Raw genomic sequence first — 20,022 nt, forward strand, 5'->3', positions numbered from 1 at the left:
TTAGAAGCTTAGAACATTTTACCCTTCTAGATTTTTGAGGCACACTTAAAACTAAATTTTTGATAAACAGTTTCTGACTGTTCTCATTCAGATATGTAGTGGAAACATTAGGGTGAAGTTATGACGTAAGCAATCATCACTTTAAAAATTTTTGTTTATTAACTTTATTAACACATCATATACCATAGCCCTAATGGATCCTTCTTAGTTCAAAGAGCTGTAATAGGTACATTTGCAAAGCTCTGATTCTACTAATTTCTTTTAATTTTTTAGTTTATATGACTTAACTTTATTTGACTTTTCTTGTACCACTTCCATTTTTCAAGTCTCTGTGAAAAATCTATTTGATATCTGTAATACTACCTAAATAGTGACATCCTTTTTTCCCCCCTCAGATTAAATGGTATAAATTTTGGAGGAAACTTTATGTATCTTTTTTTTCCTTTTTATTCTATTTATGTTATTTCATTTTTCCATGACAGATTCAAAAGCTTTGTGACAGAGTAGCTTCGTCTACTTTACTGGATGATCGAAGAGATGCTGTGCGAGCCCTCAAATCGTTATCTAAGGTCTGTAACACTTTATCAGTTAGTAAGGTTATTAAGTTGGATATTCCTTTCTTAAATAACATTTTTCTTTTGTGCAGAAATACCGCTTGGAAGTGGGTATTCAAGCTATGGAACATCTTATTCGTGTTTTACAAACAGATCGGTATGTCTCTGTTTAATGATTTTTCTCCCTAATTTTTCTTAAAATTTTAATTAATTTGTTTTAGAGTCACTGTTCCAGAAATGATTAAGGCTACCTAAGTTTTTACTTTCAGTTGTCATTTCAGTAAACAGTTATTGGACACTAGATCCAAACCACTGTGCTAAGCATTTAGGACAGACATAATCTAAACCTTCAGGGATTGAGAGCTTACCATTATATAAAAATGGAGTGAAGTAACTGTCAATTAAAGGTTTAAAATTTGGAGTTTGAGTTGAACAAATTAATGTATTGATTTTCACTTAGATATACTATAGTGTACTATTCTGTAATACACATATTATATGTTATATCACTTATCTAGACTTTGTTTTTCTGAGGGGAGAGAATTAAACTCATACTAATAGAGTGAAGTCTTAAGAGAAAAGTCACTCAACCTAGTTTTTGTTCTTTCAGTTTCTCTTTAAGAGAGCGTCTGCATCTTTGTTTTTAATTAACAACTGTACATGAACAACTTTAGATCTTATCCCTAGTTAAAAATATCTTACAAGCTTTAGCTGCTCAGTTTACATTTCCACCATATCAAGATCTCTTCACAGGTGTCTTAAATTCAAAATGTTCAAAAGTTAATATGTCTCTGGTTGTCCTGCTAATATAATTCTCCACCACATCCCCTCACCTGCCTGATCCACCTCAGCTGCCTTTGACCCAAGTTCATCCCAGTATCACCTTTCCATTAAAATAAGAAACTGGAAGTTTTGTGCTGAACTCATCCCTCTGCTTAACCCATTATGCCCATCCAGACCAAAAAAAAAAAAAAAAAAGCTGGAATCCATGAATTCTCTTGATTTCAGTTGTCAGTCCTAGTTTTGGCTCTCAGTATCAATCACTTAAGTCATTTTCACAGCCACTGTATTAGTTATCTATTGCTGTGTAATAAATTACCTCAAAGCTTCCTGGCTCAAAATAACAAATATTTATTATGTCACAGTTCCTGTGGATCAGGAATTCAGAGTGGCTTAGCTAGCTGGTTCTGGCTCAAGGTGTCTTACGAGGTTGTGCACAAGATGTCAGCCAGGACTGGAGTCATCTGAAGGCTTGATTCGGGCTGGAGTATCTGATTCCAGGATGGCGCACTCACCTGAGGCGAGAGGCCTCAATATCCCACCTTGTTGCTCTTTTTAAAGAACTGCTTGAGCATCCTCATGATATGGGAAACTGGCTTCTCCCAGAGCAAGTGATCTTAGAGGGAGAATAGAGAGAAAGCCACAATGCCTTTCAGGACTTTGTCTTACGAGTCACCTATTGTCAATCCCATTACATTCTACTTTACTAGAAGCAAGTTAATAAATACAGCCTGTACTTAATAAGAGGAGACTTAGGGTCCACCTTTTGAAGAGAGCTGTAACAGAGAGGTTTGGTTTGTTTTGTTTTGTTTTTTACATAATTTAAAACCACCCTCCACCTCCAGACTCTATTCTTTGCCTCTGACCTCTTTGTCTTTCCATTCATTTCAAGAATTATCTGTCTGAAGTGTAAATTTTCTATTACTCACCTGTTTAATGCATTTAACCAACTGAGTGCAGTGTGAAGTCCAAGTTCCTCAAACAAAGCAAAGCATATAAGCATTTAAAAATATATGTAAATAAATAAATAAATAAATAAAAATAAAAATATATGTATATTTCTTTCTTTATTTGGCTGCATCAGGTCCTAGTTGCAGCACACAGGCTCCAGAGCTTGTGGGCTCAGTAGTTCCAGCATGTGGTTCTGAGCACATGGGGGAGCTTATTTCCCCCACCAGGGATTGAACCCATGTCCCCTGCATCAGATGGCAAGTTCTTAACCACTGAACCACCAAAGAAGTCCCACACGTAAGCTTTCTAAAGGCTTAGACACTGCCTGTCTGTCAAAACTCATAACCTCTTTTAAAATTGTATCTCATCAATGCCCAGCTGTTTGTTCATACTGAACAGAATCTTTGCTATCCTCCTCAGTGTAATTCATGTTGGCCACCTTTCAAAGCCAACTAATTTTTGTTTTTGTTACTTATTCATTTGGCTGTACTGGGTCTTAACAGCCCATGGGATCTTTGCTCTTCGTTGCAGCATGCAGACTCTTAGTTGCATTTAGAATCTACTTCCCTGACCAGGGATCAGTCCTGGGCCACCTGCATTGGGATTGCAGAGTCCTAACCATTGGACCACCAGGAAAGCCCCCCAAAGCCAATTAATTCTAATGTGTTTGATTAAATCCATCAGATGTTATTCTAGAACTATCTGTTATTAACACTGGAGTGGGCAGCTGCAGTACTATCTGTTACTTTAACACCAGGTGGGCAACTGCAGTAGGAAGATAATGGTCACCCAAAGATGTTAATATTCTCTCAGCACAACCTATAAATGTTACCTTAGATGACAGAAGGAACTTTGGAGATATAATTAAGTTATGGATTTTTAGATAGAGAAATTATGTTGGAGTAGCCAGGTGGGCCCAGGGTAATCCTAAGGCTTCTCAAAAGTTGAAGAGCAATGCCAAAGAGGAGGTCAGAATGAGGTAAAATGAAAAGACCTCCATCTGTCTTTGCTGGTTTTAGAAGTGGGAGGGGACCTGTAGACCTGGAAAAGGCAAGGAAATGGATTCTCCCTGAAAGGCATCAGAAAAGAAGGCACCCATGATGAGACCCTGACTTTAGTCCACTGAATGGACTTTAGTCCATTTCAGCTCTCTGACTTCCAGAACAGTATATTTGTGTTGTATAAACCACTGAATTTGTAGTAATTTGCTACAGTGTCAATAGAAAACTAATAAAGTAACCCAAGGTTGCTATCTGCTTTAAACAATAAGTTATGAGAAAACAAATGTTAGATCAAAAAAATTAGTGTGATTATTAAACATACATGTAATTTTTTCCATGTATCTTTATGCATGCCATTTCTCATTGAGTCTTACAAAATTGGTTATGAAACAACTACTCTCTTGATACAGAAAGCAGAATGCTACCCCTTATATAAAGTGGCCCTTATTGTCATTTTTAGGGCACAGTAGAAAATAATAGTCTTGATATAAAGGTTAAGAAGTACATTTTAAAAAACATTTATTGCACATTTACTCTGCCAGGCATCATAAGGTGTACCATATAGAAATAAGGTGTACCACGTAGCCTTGTGAATGTGTGAACTAATAATTGATCGTATTAGAGGCTGATGGGTATTTTATTATGCATCTTAGACAACAAAGCCAAACGTCTGTGAACCTTCTTGTGTTTTATTTCTTTTCTTGTGTCAAATTCCATATCCATTTGTCTTCTATATTTATCTGTTATCTTCTATTCTCAAAACATGCTACGAGTGCTTTCTTAACTTCATTGATTGCAAAGGTATATATTCTGCAGCCATCTCTTTCCACTTCTCATCTTCATTACTCTTTTATGCTTATGCTCTTGCCCCATCTAACTAATACCCTAAGAATCCTTCAACTGAATCCCCTTCATCCTTGGCTGCATCACAGAGAGCTGTGTTCCCTTTCTTGGCATGTCTTGAAACTCCATCTGTCCATGGGTCCATTTCTATTAAAACTTGAGGAGCAACTCCTTATTCTCCCAAGTCTCACATTCGGGGCCTGAAAGTTGTCTGATAGAAACTAATGTTTCCAAACCATGTCATCTCAATAGTTGTTTTTTTTTTTAAGTGTACATTTCAGTCCCTGGTGGCTCAGAGGTTAAAGTGTCTGCCTCTAATACGGGAGACCTGGGTTCGATCCCTGGGTCAGGAAGATCCTCTGGAGAAGGAAATGGCAACCCACTCCAATATTCTTGCCTGGAGAATCCCATGGATGGAGGAGCCTGGTGGGCTACAGTCCATGGGATCGCAAAGAATCAGACATGACTGAGCGGCTTAACTTTTCAGTGGTTTTAGTATATTCACAAAGTTGTCTAACTATCACCACTGTCTAATTCCAAAACATTTTCATCACTTCAAAAACGATAGTATCAAATGAAGCAACTGACAAACAACTAATCTCAAAAATATACAAGCAACTTCTGCAGCTCAACTCCAGAAAAATAAACGACCCAATCAAAAAATGGGCCAAAGAACTAAATAGACATTTCTCCAAAGAAGACATACGGATGGCTAACAAACACATGAAAAGATGCTCAACATCACTCATTATTAGAGAAATGCAAATCAAAACCACAATGAGGTACCACTTCACACCAGTCAGAATGGCTGCGATCCAAAAATCTGCAAGCAATAAATGCTGGCGAGGGTGTGGAGAAAAGGGAACCCTCCTACACTGTTGGTGGGAATGCAAACTAGTACAGCCACTATGGAAAACAGTGTGGAGATTCCTTAAAAAATTGCAAATAGAACTACCTTATGACCCAGCAATCCCACTTCTGGGCATACACACCGAGGAAACCAGAATTGAAAGAGGCACATGTACCCCAATGTTCATCGCAGCACTGTTTATAATAGCCAGGACATGGAAACAACCTAGATGTCCATCAGCAGATGAATGGATAAGAAAGCTGTGGTACATATACACAATGGAGTATTACTCAGCCGTTAAAAAGAATTCATTTGAATCAGTTCTGATGAGATGGATGAAACTGGAGCCGATTATACAGAGTGAAGTAAGCCAGAAAGAAAAACACCAATACAGTATACTAACACATATATATGGAATTTAGGAAGATGGCAATGACGACCCTGTATGCAAGACAGGGAAAGAGACACAGATGTGTATAACGGACTTTTGGTCTCAGAGGGAGAGGGAGAGGGTGGGATGATTTGGGAGAATGACATTCTAACATGTATACTATCATGTGAATTGAATCGCCAGTCTATGTCTGACGCAGGATGCAGCATGCTTGGGGCTGGTGCATGGGGATGACCCAGAAAGATGTTATGGGGAGGGAGGTGGGAGGGGGGTTCATGTTTGGGAATGCATGTAAGAATTAAAGATTTTAAAATTTAAAAAATAAAAAACTAAAAAAAAAAAAAAAACGATAGTATCCATTAGTTGTCATCGCCTGATGCCTACCAACCCCATTCCAAGTGCCTAGCAACAACTAATCTACTTTTTGGCTGTATAAATTTGACTGTCTTGAACATTTCATATAAATGGAATCAAAAAATGTGGGACTTTTGTGTCTGACTTCTTTCACTTAGCATAATATTTCAAAGTCCATCCATGTTGTAACATATATTAGTATATTCCATCCCTTTTGATGGCTGAATAATATTCCAGGAAAGATCCCCTGGAGAAGGAAATAGCAACCCACTCTAGTATTTTTGCCTGGGAAATTCCTTGGACATGGAGCTGTCACAAAGAGTAGGACACAACTGAGCGACTAACACACACACACACACACACACACACACACGGATATTGCCTGTTTGTTTATCCATTCATCTGTTGACAGACATTTGGGGGTATTTCCATTTTTTGACTGTTAGGAATAATGCTGCTGTGAACATTTGTGTACTGGTTTTTGTGTGAACATTTATTTTGTATAAAAGAATGCAATTGTTGGGTCATGTAGTCTAACTTTTTGAGAAACTGCCAAACTCTTACATGGGGGGGGTGGGTGCTGTGCCATTTTACATCTTAGTCTGCAGGTATAAAGGTCCAGTTTCTCTTCACCAACATTTTTTATTGCCCTTTTTTTAAAATGGCCATCCTAGTGAGTATAGCTTGTAGTTTTCCTTTGCACATACCTAATGACTTATGCTTTGCATATTCCTAATTATTGTGTCTTTCCATGTGTTTATTTACCATTTCTCTTTATTAGAGAAATGACTGAGCCTTTTGCCTAATTTTAATTTGTTTACTTGTCTTTTTTTTTTTTAAGTTCTCTTTTTATTGTTCAGTTGTATGTTATTCTGGATACAAATCCCTTAATAAACATATGATTTGCAAGTATTTTTCCCCATATTTTGGGTTTTCTTTTCACTTTCTTAACAGTGTCATTTGAAGGACAAATGTTTTTACTTTTGACAAAATCCAGTTTATCTGTTTTATCTTTTCTTGCTTATGCTTTTAGTATCATATCTAAGAAACCATTGCCTAATCCAGGATTTTGAATATTTGTACCTGTGCTTTCATCTAAGAGTTTTATAGTTTTAAATAGTTTTTAAATCTTGTATCCCATTTTGAGTTAATTTTTATATAAGGTGTGAAATTAGAGTCCAACTTTTTGCATGTGGGTGTTAATTGTCCATCACACCATTTGTTGAAGACACTGTTCTTTCCTCATTGAGTGGTCTTTGCACCCTTGCCAAAAATCAACTGAAATAAACTGAAATAAATGTTTGACTTTATTAATCTGTGTCTGTCCTTATGCCAGTATTGTCTTCATTACTATAATTCTGTAGGAAGTTTTGAAATCAGAAAATGTGAGTCCTTCAATTTCATTCTTCTTTTTGAATATTATTTTGGCTATTCTAGATACGTTGCATTCCCAGCATTCCCATACAGGTTTACTATCAGCTGGTAGCTGGGATTTTTATAGGGATTGTGTGAATCTGTAAGTCAAGTTGGGGTATATTACCATGTTTACAACATTACATCTTCCTATTCATGAACACAGAGTATCTTTTCATTTATTTGAGTTCTAGATAATTTCTTTCAACACTGTTTTGTAGTTTTCAGTGTACAAGTCTTGGACTTTAGTAAAATTTATTTCAAAGTATTTAAAACTTTTCTATGTTATTTAAATAGAATTTAAAAATTTTTATTTTCTGATTGTTCGTTGCTAGTATAGAGAAGTACAGTTGATTTTTTTTTTTTAATGTTAAGCATGTGTCCTTCAACCTTGCTGAATTTATTTACTAGTTCTAATAGGTTTTTAGTGGTTTCCTTAGAATTTTCTATGTACAAGGTCATGTCATCAGTGAACGGGATAGTTTTAGTTCTTCCTTTCTAATCTGCATATTTTTTATTTCCTTTTCTTGCCAAATGCTCTAGCTAGAACCTCTAGTTCAATGTTGGGTAGAAGTGGCTAGAGGAGACATCATTATCTTGTTATTAATCTTAGAGGTGAAGCATTTAGTCTTTCACCATTACATATGATGTTAGTTGTCAGATTTTCATTTTGAGGAAGTTTCCTTCTATTCCTGCTTTCTCAAAGGTCTCTTAAGAGATGTCCCTCTTAAGTTTCTCAAAAACAGGTAATAATAATTTTAAAGATCTGTTTTATTTGATATTTGCATCCTCTGGTTGTGACCCTCTGTACCTCATTTTTGCTTTCACTCCTCCTCACTTCTTTATATTTATTAAATCTTTCTGACCTGTGTCTCATTCTTGCTTTTCACTCTGAATGCCATCATCTTCCATTGTGCTTTCAAATTTTATCTGTTTATCAACAACAAAAATTTATTTCCTTAGACTTCCTTGGCAGTCCAGTGATTAAAAGACTCTGCACTTCAAATGCAGGGAGTATAGTTTCAATCCCTGCTCAGGGAACTAAGATCCCACATGCCACAAGACAAAAAAACAATTATACTTCCTGAAACAAAAGAGAAAAAGATAAAAAAAATCTTATACCTCCTGAAACAAATGAGTAAAAGGAAAAAATTTTATACTTCCTGATGTTTTAAATGTCGTAAATGTTTACTGTATTTTTTTTTTTTTAAGAAAATAAAATACAGATCAAGGAAACAAATTCTAGAGATCCAACTAGAGATAACACTTTATAACACATTTATGTTATAAAACATATATGTAAACATACACACAGACTAAAAAATTACCTGGCTTGTGCTGATTTTGCTTGTTTTAAAGTTGGGTTTCTTTTCCAAATTGATTTATAAGGTTTCCTTAAAATATATACATACACACGTGAATATATATATGGTTTTTCATAGATGGGATCATTCTTCACATTGATTATTGTATTCCATTTTTTTCCTACTGGCATTAAATCAGGGGTGTTTTAATTACCGTGTCATTAAACATTCTTTAAAAATACATTTTTAAATTGCTGCTATATATGGATTTACCACACTTTTTAAAAATATTATTGGACATTTAGGTTGCTTCTAATTTTTCAGTATTATTACAAAAAATAGACCTTTGTATGTCTTCACAGTTTGCACTCTGATATTTTCTTAGGGTAGGGTCTTCAGAAGTGAGATTAGTGTTTTATACAATCTTGTTAAAGAAAAGTCTAAAATAGTCATAACAGCCTATACTCTTAACTGGCAGTGTGTAAGTGTAATACTTTCTTTCTTCCAGTTCGGATTCTGAAATAATAGGTTATGCTTTGGACACACTGTATAATATAATATCTAATGATGAAGAGGAAGAAGTAGGTAAGTTTCTTTCACTCTGTTTCTGTACATAAAATTAACTGGATTGTGCCATTTTTGCTGTTTTAGGGTTGATTTTATAAATTTATTTTTAAGATTTTTTTTCTTTTGTTCTAATCAATAAAGGGAAAACATTAGAAAATATCTTTAAGATGACTGCTTTGTATGTGATTTGGAGGTGGAATTAGATTCTTTTTAAAATATATTATTCTCTATTGGTTTAGTTAAGCAGAATGATTATTAGTAATCTCTCAGTTAAATAATCATTTTTGGCTATTGATTAAAAATCAAACTTTTATTTATATGTTATATGGTGAGCAGTATGAAGTTAGAGGAATTGTTCTTGATATATACTTGAATTTCTAACACAGATCTTATGTTAACTTTTTTATATTTAGAAGGTTTTTTGTTTTTGTGTGTTTGATTTTTGGCTGCACCATGCAGTTTGCAGGATCTCAGTTCCCCAACTGGGGATTGAACCCAGGCCATGGCAATGAAAGCCTGGAATCCTAACCTCTTGACCACCAGGGAAATCCCAGCATGTGAAATACTTGACTGGAAGTCCGTACATTTTATTCCATGTATTGTAAAAACAAACACTGAGTAACATTTTACAATGCTATTGAAGAGTGCTTTCCTTATTTCACATTGACTGTTGCAATAGGACATAGTGGGTTTTTCATTTTTCTAGACCATCTAAAGGGTGATATTCATGTATATTATAAGTCTAATTTAGACTGAAATTATAGGGTCCTCCAAAATCTGAGTAGGTATCATAAAGAAATGTACAGATAATATAGTTTACACATATTTTATTAAAGTAAAAGTGGAACAGAAATATATATAGATACTAATTTCACAAAATACCAGTAATAACATTTGAAACTGGGTTGTGTTACATAATCACAGTTTCTTAGAGTCGAATATCCTTTCTCTTAAATTTTTATTTCTCTGTGATAACTGCCTTACAACTTTATTAATTTCTCAGGGGTAAAAAAAATCTTTAGTAAACATAATTTTGTTCTCATTGAAAAAGAGGCTATCAGTTACATAACAGTACTTAAATACAGTACCACCATTTTGAAGAAAAAGATACTTATTTCGACTAGTCATTTCTCAGAAAATTAGATGCAGTTACACTTATTAGAAAACATTAAATTTTTTCTTAGTTGTTTCAGATCGAAAATTTAGCTCTTTTTTTAAAATAATTTTTGTGTTTTTAAGAAACTGTTTAGCATCAATTAGGTGATTTTCCTGGAGAAAGCAATGGCATCCCACTCCAGTACCCTTGCCTGGAAAATCCCATGGACAGAGGAGCCTGGTAGGCTGCAGTCTATGGGGTTGCTAAGAGTAGGACACGACTGAGTGAATTCACTCTCACTTTTCACTTTCATGCATTGGAGAAGGAAATGGCAACCCACTCCAGTGTTCTTGCCTGGAGAATCCCAGGGACGGGGGAGCCTTGTGGGCTGCCGTCTGTGGGGTCACACGAGTCGGACACGACTGAAGCGACTTAGCAGCAGCAGCAGATGATTTTCCTTTGTTATAAATTCACAATCTAGTAATGTTTAAGTCCATTTTTTTGCTTCTGTTTAATGTATTTGGGCTCCTTATTTTTAATTTACCATCCAAAAAGTGATTCTTTGGATGAAACCGGGTAAACAATTCTAGAAACTACAATAGTGGAGTCATTTTTTTCTAGGAAAGATTAAAATATGAACTTAGGCTAATAGCCTGAGTCAATTTTTAGAAATCTAGATACTGAGAAATAGGGCCTTCAGTTCTATTATTGATACTTTCTCTTTACTGCTTCATTAAAAGATATTTCTTAGCAGACATAATGAACTTCATTTTAAAATGAATTCAACTTCATTGGAGTTATTTTAATAATCCTTCAATTGATTGGTAAATATGTCTTATAACTCTGCATATATAGCACATGCTATATCTATTAGAATATCTAAAATATTTGAGTAAAATGAGTATGAAGCGCTTCCCTTAAGAAATGATATTGCTTATTTGATGTTTTTAAGCTCGTATTTATTTTATTGTGAATACTACTACATAAAAAAGTTTTATCACCCACTTTTATTTATTTTGTCTACCTTTTCAGATGATGTTGAAGGTAAAAGATTGCATTTAATATGCATGATGCTTTTAGGCATAATTTCTGATAATATAAAAGGACACTGTCAAGTGAGTTTCTTCTGGCTGGTAAAAAAAAATCTTGAGATTTATTTTAATATATAAGAATTCCTTCATTAAAAAGGAATATTTTATAACCTTATTATTTATCATTTCTATGACTACTAAATTATTTATTATCCAGGACACAGAAAATATTCTAGTACATATTTTAACGAAATTAAAGTTTTCTCTCTGGTAGGACAATTTATTAGAATTACTTCTTATGTGTTTCCAAGGGGGAATTTTTGAGCCAGTTTATTTAAAAATAAAAATAATATTTGAATATGTATACATATATATACATGTATACATATAAATTTTACCTATATTCAAGAAGAACTGGAAGGTATTCCAGTTCAGAGAATACTTATATGTTGATATTGTCCCTTTAAAATTATGCATGCACAAGGCCTGGTTACTGACATTTTTTAATATTAATTTATAAAACTCAACAATATTGCCTTTTTTCTAGTGGTCCGATTCAGTTTCCATTTACTTTTTAACATTGGTTCTTCTTTTCCTCATAGTTAATTTAAAGTAACCACACTTTTTTTGTTTTACTATTTTTCCTGAGATCCTTAACTTTTTAAAATGAAGAAAAAAAATCCTCATCTAAAGTAGGTTTAAAATGGGACAAAATTTCCTATAGCTAACAAAAAGCTAACAAAGAAACTAACTTTTAAGCTGTATAACATTACCTTTTGTGAAATTTGAACCCCTTATTTCAAAGTAGATAATATTGACTGCCTAATTAATTAATATGCCTTGACTCTTGTGAAAATGCTGTGTCCTTGTTGAGTAGTACTATTATTGTTTCGTCCTGTTTATAGAGTTTAAATTTTACAGTGCTTTTATGTCCATTATCTTATTTGATCCTGTTAGCAAACTGTGAGGTAGGTAATATTTTTCTCTTTACTAAAGAGAAACCCCAGAGATATATAACTTACATAATATTGTCTACTAAATACGGTAACAAATTTTTTTATACGTTTTTTTGAATTCCATAGTTTTCTGATTTAATAATCAGAAAAGCAGACAGATGTTTAAAAGTATAGGTCTGCTTCTTTAACTAATTGACCACAGTGTAAAAGATTACTTGGTATTCCCTCACTCTGAGTTATAACTACTTTTATCAGACTATCTCTTTTGTCCTCCATAATACGGATTATGAACTTAATGTGGAGTTTCAACGAGAAGATCCAGAAATGTTTTTTAATATTGTATATATAACTGGAAAAAACACAACTGTAAATACATTTGAAGAGTAAATGTATATATACATATTTAGTTAAAAGCCACGTAAATAGGTGTGAAATGTTTCCAGAGGTTTATATGGACTTTTTAAAAAGCAATCTTTAATTTGATATGCCTGTCTTAGGTTTATTTTCACTATAATTTCAAAAGGTCATTTTGTTCTTTATTTTTCATTTGGGATTCCCTGGTGGCAAACAATCTGCCTGCCAGTGCATGAGACTGGGGTTCAATCCCTGGGTGGGGAACATCCCCTTTAGAAGGAAATGGCAACCCACTCTAGTATTCTTGCCTGGGGAATCCCATGGACAGAGGAGCCTGGCGGGCTACAGTCCATAGGGTTGCAACAGAGTCAGACATGATTAGTCACTAAACAACAACAAAGGGATATTTACTTTTATAAGTTATAATAAGTATACCAAATAGTGCATAACCTATAGGATGTTAAAAAATAGACTTAACTCTGGAATTTTTTAAATAATTATATTGGATGAAAAGGGATTGTTTACGTGTTTCATACTTTTGCCTACTTATAAAAACATAGTATTTCATGAATCTAGTTTTGTTTTACAATCTTTAGATATAATTAGTATTGTAGTTTTAGCTTGACTAACTTCTACGTCAAAATAGCTTTGTATGTTACTTTAATCACTTAGCAAATTTTTGTGGGACTCTTCATTAAAATTTAGAAGTACTGTCTGTAACTTGAAGGAAGTAGAGTACATCTCACTAACACTTTTTTAGTTAATATTAAATCAGAAGGAACAATAGATCCTTGGAACAGGCTCATACTTTACTAGTTCAATTCAAAACATAGATCTTAATTATATACTGCTAAGCTATAGTATTTTATAGAGTATAGCTACAGAATAAATTGCATGTATAGTATTAAATCTACTTCTTGCCAAGTTATTAGCTTGTGCTCAATGCCTGCACTAAATTAAACTTTTTCTTCGGTTAAACTTGTGTTCCTTATAGTATAGCACAAAAGTTCTAGAGTTCTCTGTATTAAAAGGTGTCTGTAGTTAAGCATAACATACTGTCTGTCTCTCCCTCTGAAATGTCACAAAATTTACATTAGTGTAGAAAATATTGAGAATTCTGCAAAAAGGAGCCTATTCAGTTTTGTTTAATCCAGATATGTTTGTGTACCTGTTCTTGCTTTCATGAGATACCTGTTAACAACACATGCCACGCAATCCTGGATTTTGAGAAATACTAACCAAGGCTTAAACCCACGGCTTGGTTATTTGCATTTGTCCACATAAAAATATTTCATAGGAAGAATCCATCAAATCTGTGTTTGGTTTTCCTCCCTTCCTTTTAAGATTAACTTATAAGTTTGAATATTCTCCCAAATGTCAATCTTTTTTTTTTGGCTGCACTGTGTGGCATGTGGGATCTTAGTTCCCTGGCCAGGTATCAAACCCATGCACCCTGCAGTGGAAGCATGGACTCCTCTAACTACTGGAGCGCCAGGGAAGTCCCCCAAATTCCGTTGACATTTATTTTGAACCCTTCTCTAGCGGTCACAGTCCTTGGGACCAAGGGCATTGTCTGTCTTACATGAAAGGTTGTTTGACCACTTAGTATTTTAAATAATAAATAAGTCGCTAACATTAAAAATGGGGTACTTTGATATCGCTTTTTAGATTTTGAACTGCTAAAAAAATCTGAAGACTGATGACACCTGGGCCTGCACTGTCCCATGGCAGCAGTCAGTTGGAGCTGAGTAACTGCTGCTTTCCTTAGATGAACACATAGTCTCCATCCTCCTTGCAGTCTTACACCTGGCCTGCTTCATTCATGTACATTACTGTCTTGTCCCTGTAGTTGAGTTTATATTCTCTACTATATTCACAGCACTCATAAAAAAACATTTTAAAATAAATTCTATTTCAAAAACATTGTTACTTATATACCCGTGTGCTTTCATGTAATAAATATGAAAATATGCAAATGTAAAATAACCTTCAAAGCATCACAATTAGGTCATTGCATTGCTGTGACTGTATTAATACTCTCTTAGAAGGAAACAGTTCTAAGGGGGAGACAGTTAAGCTACTTGCCTCTTCAACATTTCTCATGTATATGGAGTTTTTCTCTTGACATGTGTGGACCACTTTTTGCACAGTTTTCTTTGCTTTTTTATCTATAGATTTTGGCTAAGTATTTGTTCTTGGTACCATCCCGCCACATAGCCATGGTTTGTTAGGGTTCCAGGGTAGCTATAAACAAGATAGGCTTATTAGCCCAGCAAACCTTGTGAAATTTTACGGGATATTAAAAAAAAAAAAAGAAATTTTATGGGATAAAGGGCATTTACCATACCATGGGAATCAGGGCTGTTTTTCATAGCTGATTCTAAAGAGGGAGATCTTCAAAAGGTTTTATTAGCTTCCAAATTCTCATATCTTTCCCAGTTTCTTTGTTATCTCCCTTCCCATCATCACATCACCTTGCAAATAAAATGGAAAGGGAGTGCAGTTCCTGCTACTTACCTAGTTTGAGTTTTTTTCCAACTCCATAGATAAATTCAGCTTTGAGTATTGAAAACCACAATGTACCATGCAGAATTTTACTTTCAGAGATGTGTGAATAATCAGGGCACAGGATTTTATCTGCTCCCAAAGGAACAGCAGAAAATCTTTTAAGCAGATCAGTGATAGATATTGTCCCTTGAGTCTGTGCGAGTTATGTTTGAGTATTAGACTTCCTTATGATTTTATTAGGCCTTTTTTGCATCAAGCCTTTGCCCCTTTAATTTAGTACCCTTGACATAATAATTATGCAGTAACATGATGATAGCTTTCAAATGTAGTTTTTTTAATCCCTTCATGTCGTCCTTTACCTGTTTTCCCTGAAATAATGGAAATATTTCAATGTAAATAATGACCGCTTACCTAGGCAATTCTTCTGAAGCCACCATTAATCTAAAAAATTGAACTAAAAGGAGAAAAAATTGTTTACTAACGTTTAAAAAAAATGAAACAAGTTTATTTGGCATCCAATCAATCATGAACTCAAATAACTACTTATTTTAGTAGATCGCATGCAACTTTTACGAGAAAGATACAAGGTAAAATATCAGTGACAGGATTTGTTTACAGATAAGCATGTTTCTGGGAGTATCATAGGTTATACTTTTTCTTAGACATCTCTTGCATCTTGGTATAATACTCATTGATAGTAACCTTATAAGAATCTGAAAATTTTTTTAAATCATTAAAAGAAGATTGTTATGTTCTGTATAATTTTGAAACTTGAGGGAATTCCCTGGTGGTCCACACTTTCACTGCCGGGGACCCAGATTGGATCCCTCGTCAAGGAATTGACCAAAAAAAAGAAAACTTGATAATATTAATGCATGTAGATATATAGTATGTTACAAATCTTAGGACTGTGGTTCTTAAGGGCAGTTCGGCCCCTCCTGCCACCTGAAGGACATTTGTCAACCTCTGGAGACCTGTCTGGTTGTCCCAACTTGAGTAACTGTAATGAATTGCAGTTGGCATCTTGTGGGTAAAGGCCAGGGGTGCTGCTAAACATCTTGCAATGCTTGGGGAGCCTCTCACAACAATGTCATTGTCAGTGGTGCCAAGGTTGAGAAATCCTGTGTTAGGGATGATGATGACCCTGTTGTTACTGTTACTGAGCACTTACTATTCGCCAAACACTGTGCTAGATGTTTTAGTTACTTCAGATCCTTAAGGGAAACCCTGTGTAAAAGAAAACTGTTCCCATTTTACAAGTAAGGAATCTGAAGCTTGATACAGTAGGGCTCTTTGCCCAAAGTAATGTGGCTAAATGGATGAATATGGGTATAATCAGTCTCACTTAAAACCTTTGTGAGCTTCCTTTTCACTTTACTGCCTTTCAGAAAAGTGACTGACTATGCCACACACGCTAGCCATTCTGTTCATAAACAAATTCTGCCTGTGTTAGCAGTGCTACTTTATTTCTCAGTCATGTTAAGTTCAGAGATAGTATTTGACAGGTAACTGCTCCTTTCTCCTTGAAACACTTCTTCATTCATTTCTCAGTCTCCCTAATTTTCTTCCGGTCTCACTGGGCTACTTTTTCTTTGTCTTATTTGTTGTTTTCTTTCTTTTCTCGCCAGTCTTTAACATTGGAATGTCCCAGGGCATGGATTTCTTTCCTTCTCTATTTTTTCCTTCGGTAGCCTCATCTAGGCTTGTGACTTCAAGTACAGTCTGGATGCCTGCCTCTCAAATATATATGTCCAGCCCAGACCTCTCCACTGATATCCATATATGTATATTCAAACACTTAACTTGATGTCTCCAATTAAATTTTTTCCTCCCACACACTTTATTGAATTATAATTAAAATATAATAAATGTGTAAATATACAGTTTGATGAATTTTGACATATGTATAAACCCATGAAACCATCACTACCACCAAAATAATGAACATACCCAAGTTTCTTTGTGCTTGTTCATAATCAATTCCTCCTTCTAGCCCCATTTAATCATAGATCTGTGATTACTATAGATTATTTGCATTTTTCTGGAATTTTTATGTAAGTAAGATCATACAATATATACTCTTTTTGGTTTATTTTGGTCTGGCTTCTTTCACTCAGCATAATTATTCTGAGTTTCATTCACAGTGAGTATCTAGAGTTTAATCCTTTTTTTAATTGCTGTTGTATGAATATATAACAATATGTTAATCCCTTCCCTTGTTGGTGAGCATTTGGATTGTTTGTCCAAGTTTTTAGCTGTTACCCGTGAAGCTTCCGTGTACAAGTCTTTTTGTGGACATATATTTTCATTTCTGTGGAGCAAATACTTAAGAATAGATTAGCTAAGTGATAGAGTAGATGTATGTTTACCTTTACAAGAAATAACCAGACTGTATTTCAAAGTAGTTATACCATTTAACATTCCCACTGGCAGTGTATAAGAATTCTATTTCCTCCGCATCCTGTCCAATACTTTCTATCTTTTTAAATTTTAGCGGTTCTGATGGACGTGAAACAGTATCTCATGGTAGTTTTGATTTATATTTTCATAATAAATAATTATATTGACAGTTTTTCACGTGACTATTTGCACCCATATACTTTCTGTGAAGTGAAGTGAAAGTCGCTCAGTCGTGTCCAGCTCTTTGCAACCCCATGGACTATACAGTTCATGGAATTTTCCAGGCCAGAATACTGGAGTGGGTAGCCTTTCCCTTCTCCAGGGGATCTTCTCGATCCAGGAATTGAACCAGGGTCTCCTGCATTGCAGGTGAATTCATTACCAACTGAGCTATCAGGGAAGCCCTTTTACTTTCTTTGGTGACATGTTTATTCAGATCCTTTGTTCTTTATTTTTAAACTCGATTGTCTTCTTATACTTCAGTTTGTAAGAGTTCTGTATATATTCTAGATATAAGCCCTTGTGATATATGTTTCACAAATACTTTCAGTCTTTGAGCCTTCTTATTTTCCTAATGTATTTTGAAGAGCAGAATTTTTAATTTACATTAATTCCAGTTTATTAATTATTTTTCTTATATAATTTGGGCCTTTTGTTTCCTATTTATGAAATCTTTTTTTTCCTATTTATGAAATCTTTACCAAACCTAAAATCATTAAAATTTTCTCCTGTGGTTTCTTTTAAAAGTTGTATAGTTTTAACTCTTGTAATTAGGTCTGCGAACCAATGGGTCTGTTTCTAGACTTACTGTTCTGTTGGTCTCTGTGTCTTTCATATTGCCTGCATGACATGGTATTGGTTACTGTTTGTGTGAATATGCTCAGTCATGTCCAGCTCTTTGCAACCTCCTGGACGGTAGCCTGCCAGGCTCCTCTGTCCATGGAATGTTCCAGGCAAGAATACTGGAGTTGGCTGCCATTTCCTACTCCAGGGGATCTTCCTGACCCAGGGATCTAACTTGTGTCTCTGTGTCTTCTGTATTGGCAGGTGAATTCTTTACCCCTGCGCCACCTGGGAAGCCCCTGTTGATTACTCTTATCTTTATAGTAAATCTTTACCAATGTAAGTCCTCCAACTTTGTTCTTTCTCAAAATTATTTTGGCTCTTTTAGGCCCATAACCCTCCCATATCAATTTTAGAAGCAGTTTGTCAATTTCTACCTAAAAAAAGCTTATTGATATTTTGATTGGGATTCCATTAAATCTGCAGATTGATATGAGAGTAAACTGATATTTTAACAATCTTGAGCCTTCTAATACAAAAGCGTTTCCCTGGTGGCTTATTGATAAAGAATCCGCCTACAAATGTAGGAGATGCTGGATTGGGGCGATCCCCTGTAGAAGGAAATGGCAACCCATTCCAGTGTTCTTGCCTAGGAAATCCCATGGACAGAGGAGCCTGGTGGGCTACAGTCCATGGGGTCACAAGAGAGTCAGACACTACTTAGCAACTAAATAACAACAACAATAATACAGGAATGCAGAGTGTATATTATTTAAATCTTAATTTCTCTCATCACCATTTTGGAGTTTTCAAAGTATATAGATTTTATACATCTTTTATCAGATTTACCCCTAAGTCTTTAATACTTTCTGGTGCTCCTAATTAGTGCTATTTTTTAAATTCTGAATTTCTAGTTTTTTATCATCAATATATAGGAAATGCCATTAATTTTGTATATTGGCGTTTTATTCAGAAACTTTGCTAAACTCACTCTCTAATAGGTTTTTTTATAGATTCCATAGGATTTTCTACATAGACAAGCATAAATACAATTCACTTCTTTGTTTTTAGCCCGTATGCCTTTTATTCCTTTTCTGCCCTGTATGATGTTGATTAGAATTGGTGAAAGTGGATATTCTTGCCTTTTCCTCATCTTAAGTGAAAATCATTCAATCTTTTACCATTAAGTTCTGATGTTAGCTATGGCTTTTGTAGATGCCCTTTATCATCCAGTCTTATGACTATAACCATTTTTATGTTTACCATTCTAATATATATATCCAACCCATACCTATCCACTAACAGTTATGCTTTCATTTATCCAGTTGATTGATAACCCCAGTCAAGTTTTTATGTGCCTCAAACTGAACACATTCAAAACTAAACCTCTGGTTCTCTATGTATTGTCAGCTTCCTTCTTCCAGTGTTTGCAGTCTTCAGTAAGTGGCAGTGCCTTCTTTCCACTTCTTCAGGCTGAAACCTTAGAATCACTCTTCCTTTTATTTTTCTCCCCTTTTCACACTCCTCTAAGGAATATGCCAACAAATCCTGTTCCTTCTGTTTTCATGAGAATTATGACCACTCTCCAAGCCACCTTCACTGCTTTCCTCGATTATTGCCTTCTAAATGAACTGCCTATTATTTCCCTCCTTCCCTTGGCATCTTCTTAGCACAGCCAGACTAGTCCTTTTAAAAGTAAAGTATATTTTAGTAATATAGTGTTAAGGTTCAGAAACAGTGAATTCTTCTACTGATAAGAAAAGATGATAAGAGAAATATTTCTTAGGATTTCTGAAGGATGAACCCAGCATATTAATTAATATGCTAGAAAATTAGGTTATATTAATAACTTTGTGAAAACTTTTGTTTTCTACTTTGGTCTCTTT

General features: G+C 34.7%; 1 protein-coding gene across 4 annotated transcripts in view; it reads left to right on the plus strand.

The window, feature by feature from the left end:
* The window catches only part of USO1 (USO1 vesicle transport factor), a 76,884-nt gene that overhangs the window by 17,891 nt on the left and 38,971 nt on the right, over positions 1-20,022 (plus strand). For all 4 annotated transcript variants that reach the window (XM_060417225.1, XM_012180179.3, XM_060417226.1 and 1 more), the window contains exons 2-4: positions 483-569; positions 647-711; positions 8,950-9,026. In XM_060417225.1, coding sequence (XP_060273208.1) covers positions 483-569; positions 647-711; positions 8,950-9,026 — 229 coding nt within the window. The remainder of the gene's footprint in view (positions 1-482; positions 570-646; positions 712-8,949; positions 9,027-20,022) is intronic.

Source organism: Ovis aries, chromosome 6 (assembly GCF_016772045.2).
Source record: "Ovis aries strain OAR_USU_Benz2616 breed Rambouillet chromosome 6, ARS-UI_Ramb_v3.0, whole genome shotgun sequence".
Taxonomy (NCBI): Eukaryota; Metazoa; Chordata; class Mammalia; order Artiodactyla; family Bovidae; genus Ovis; species Ovis aries.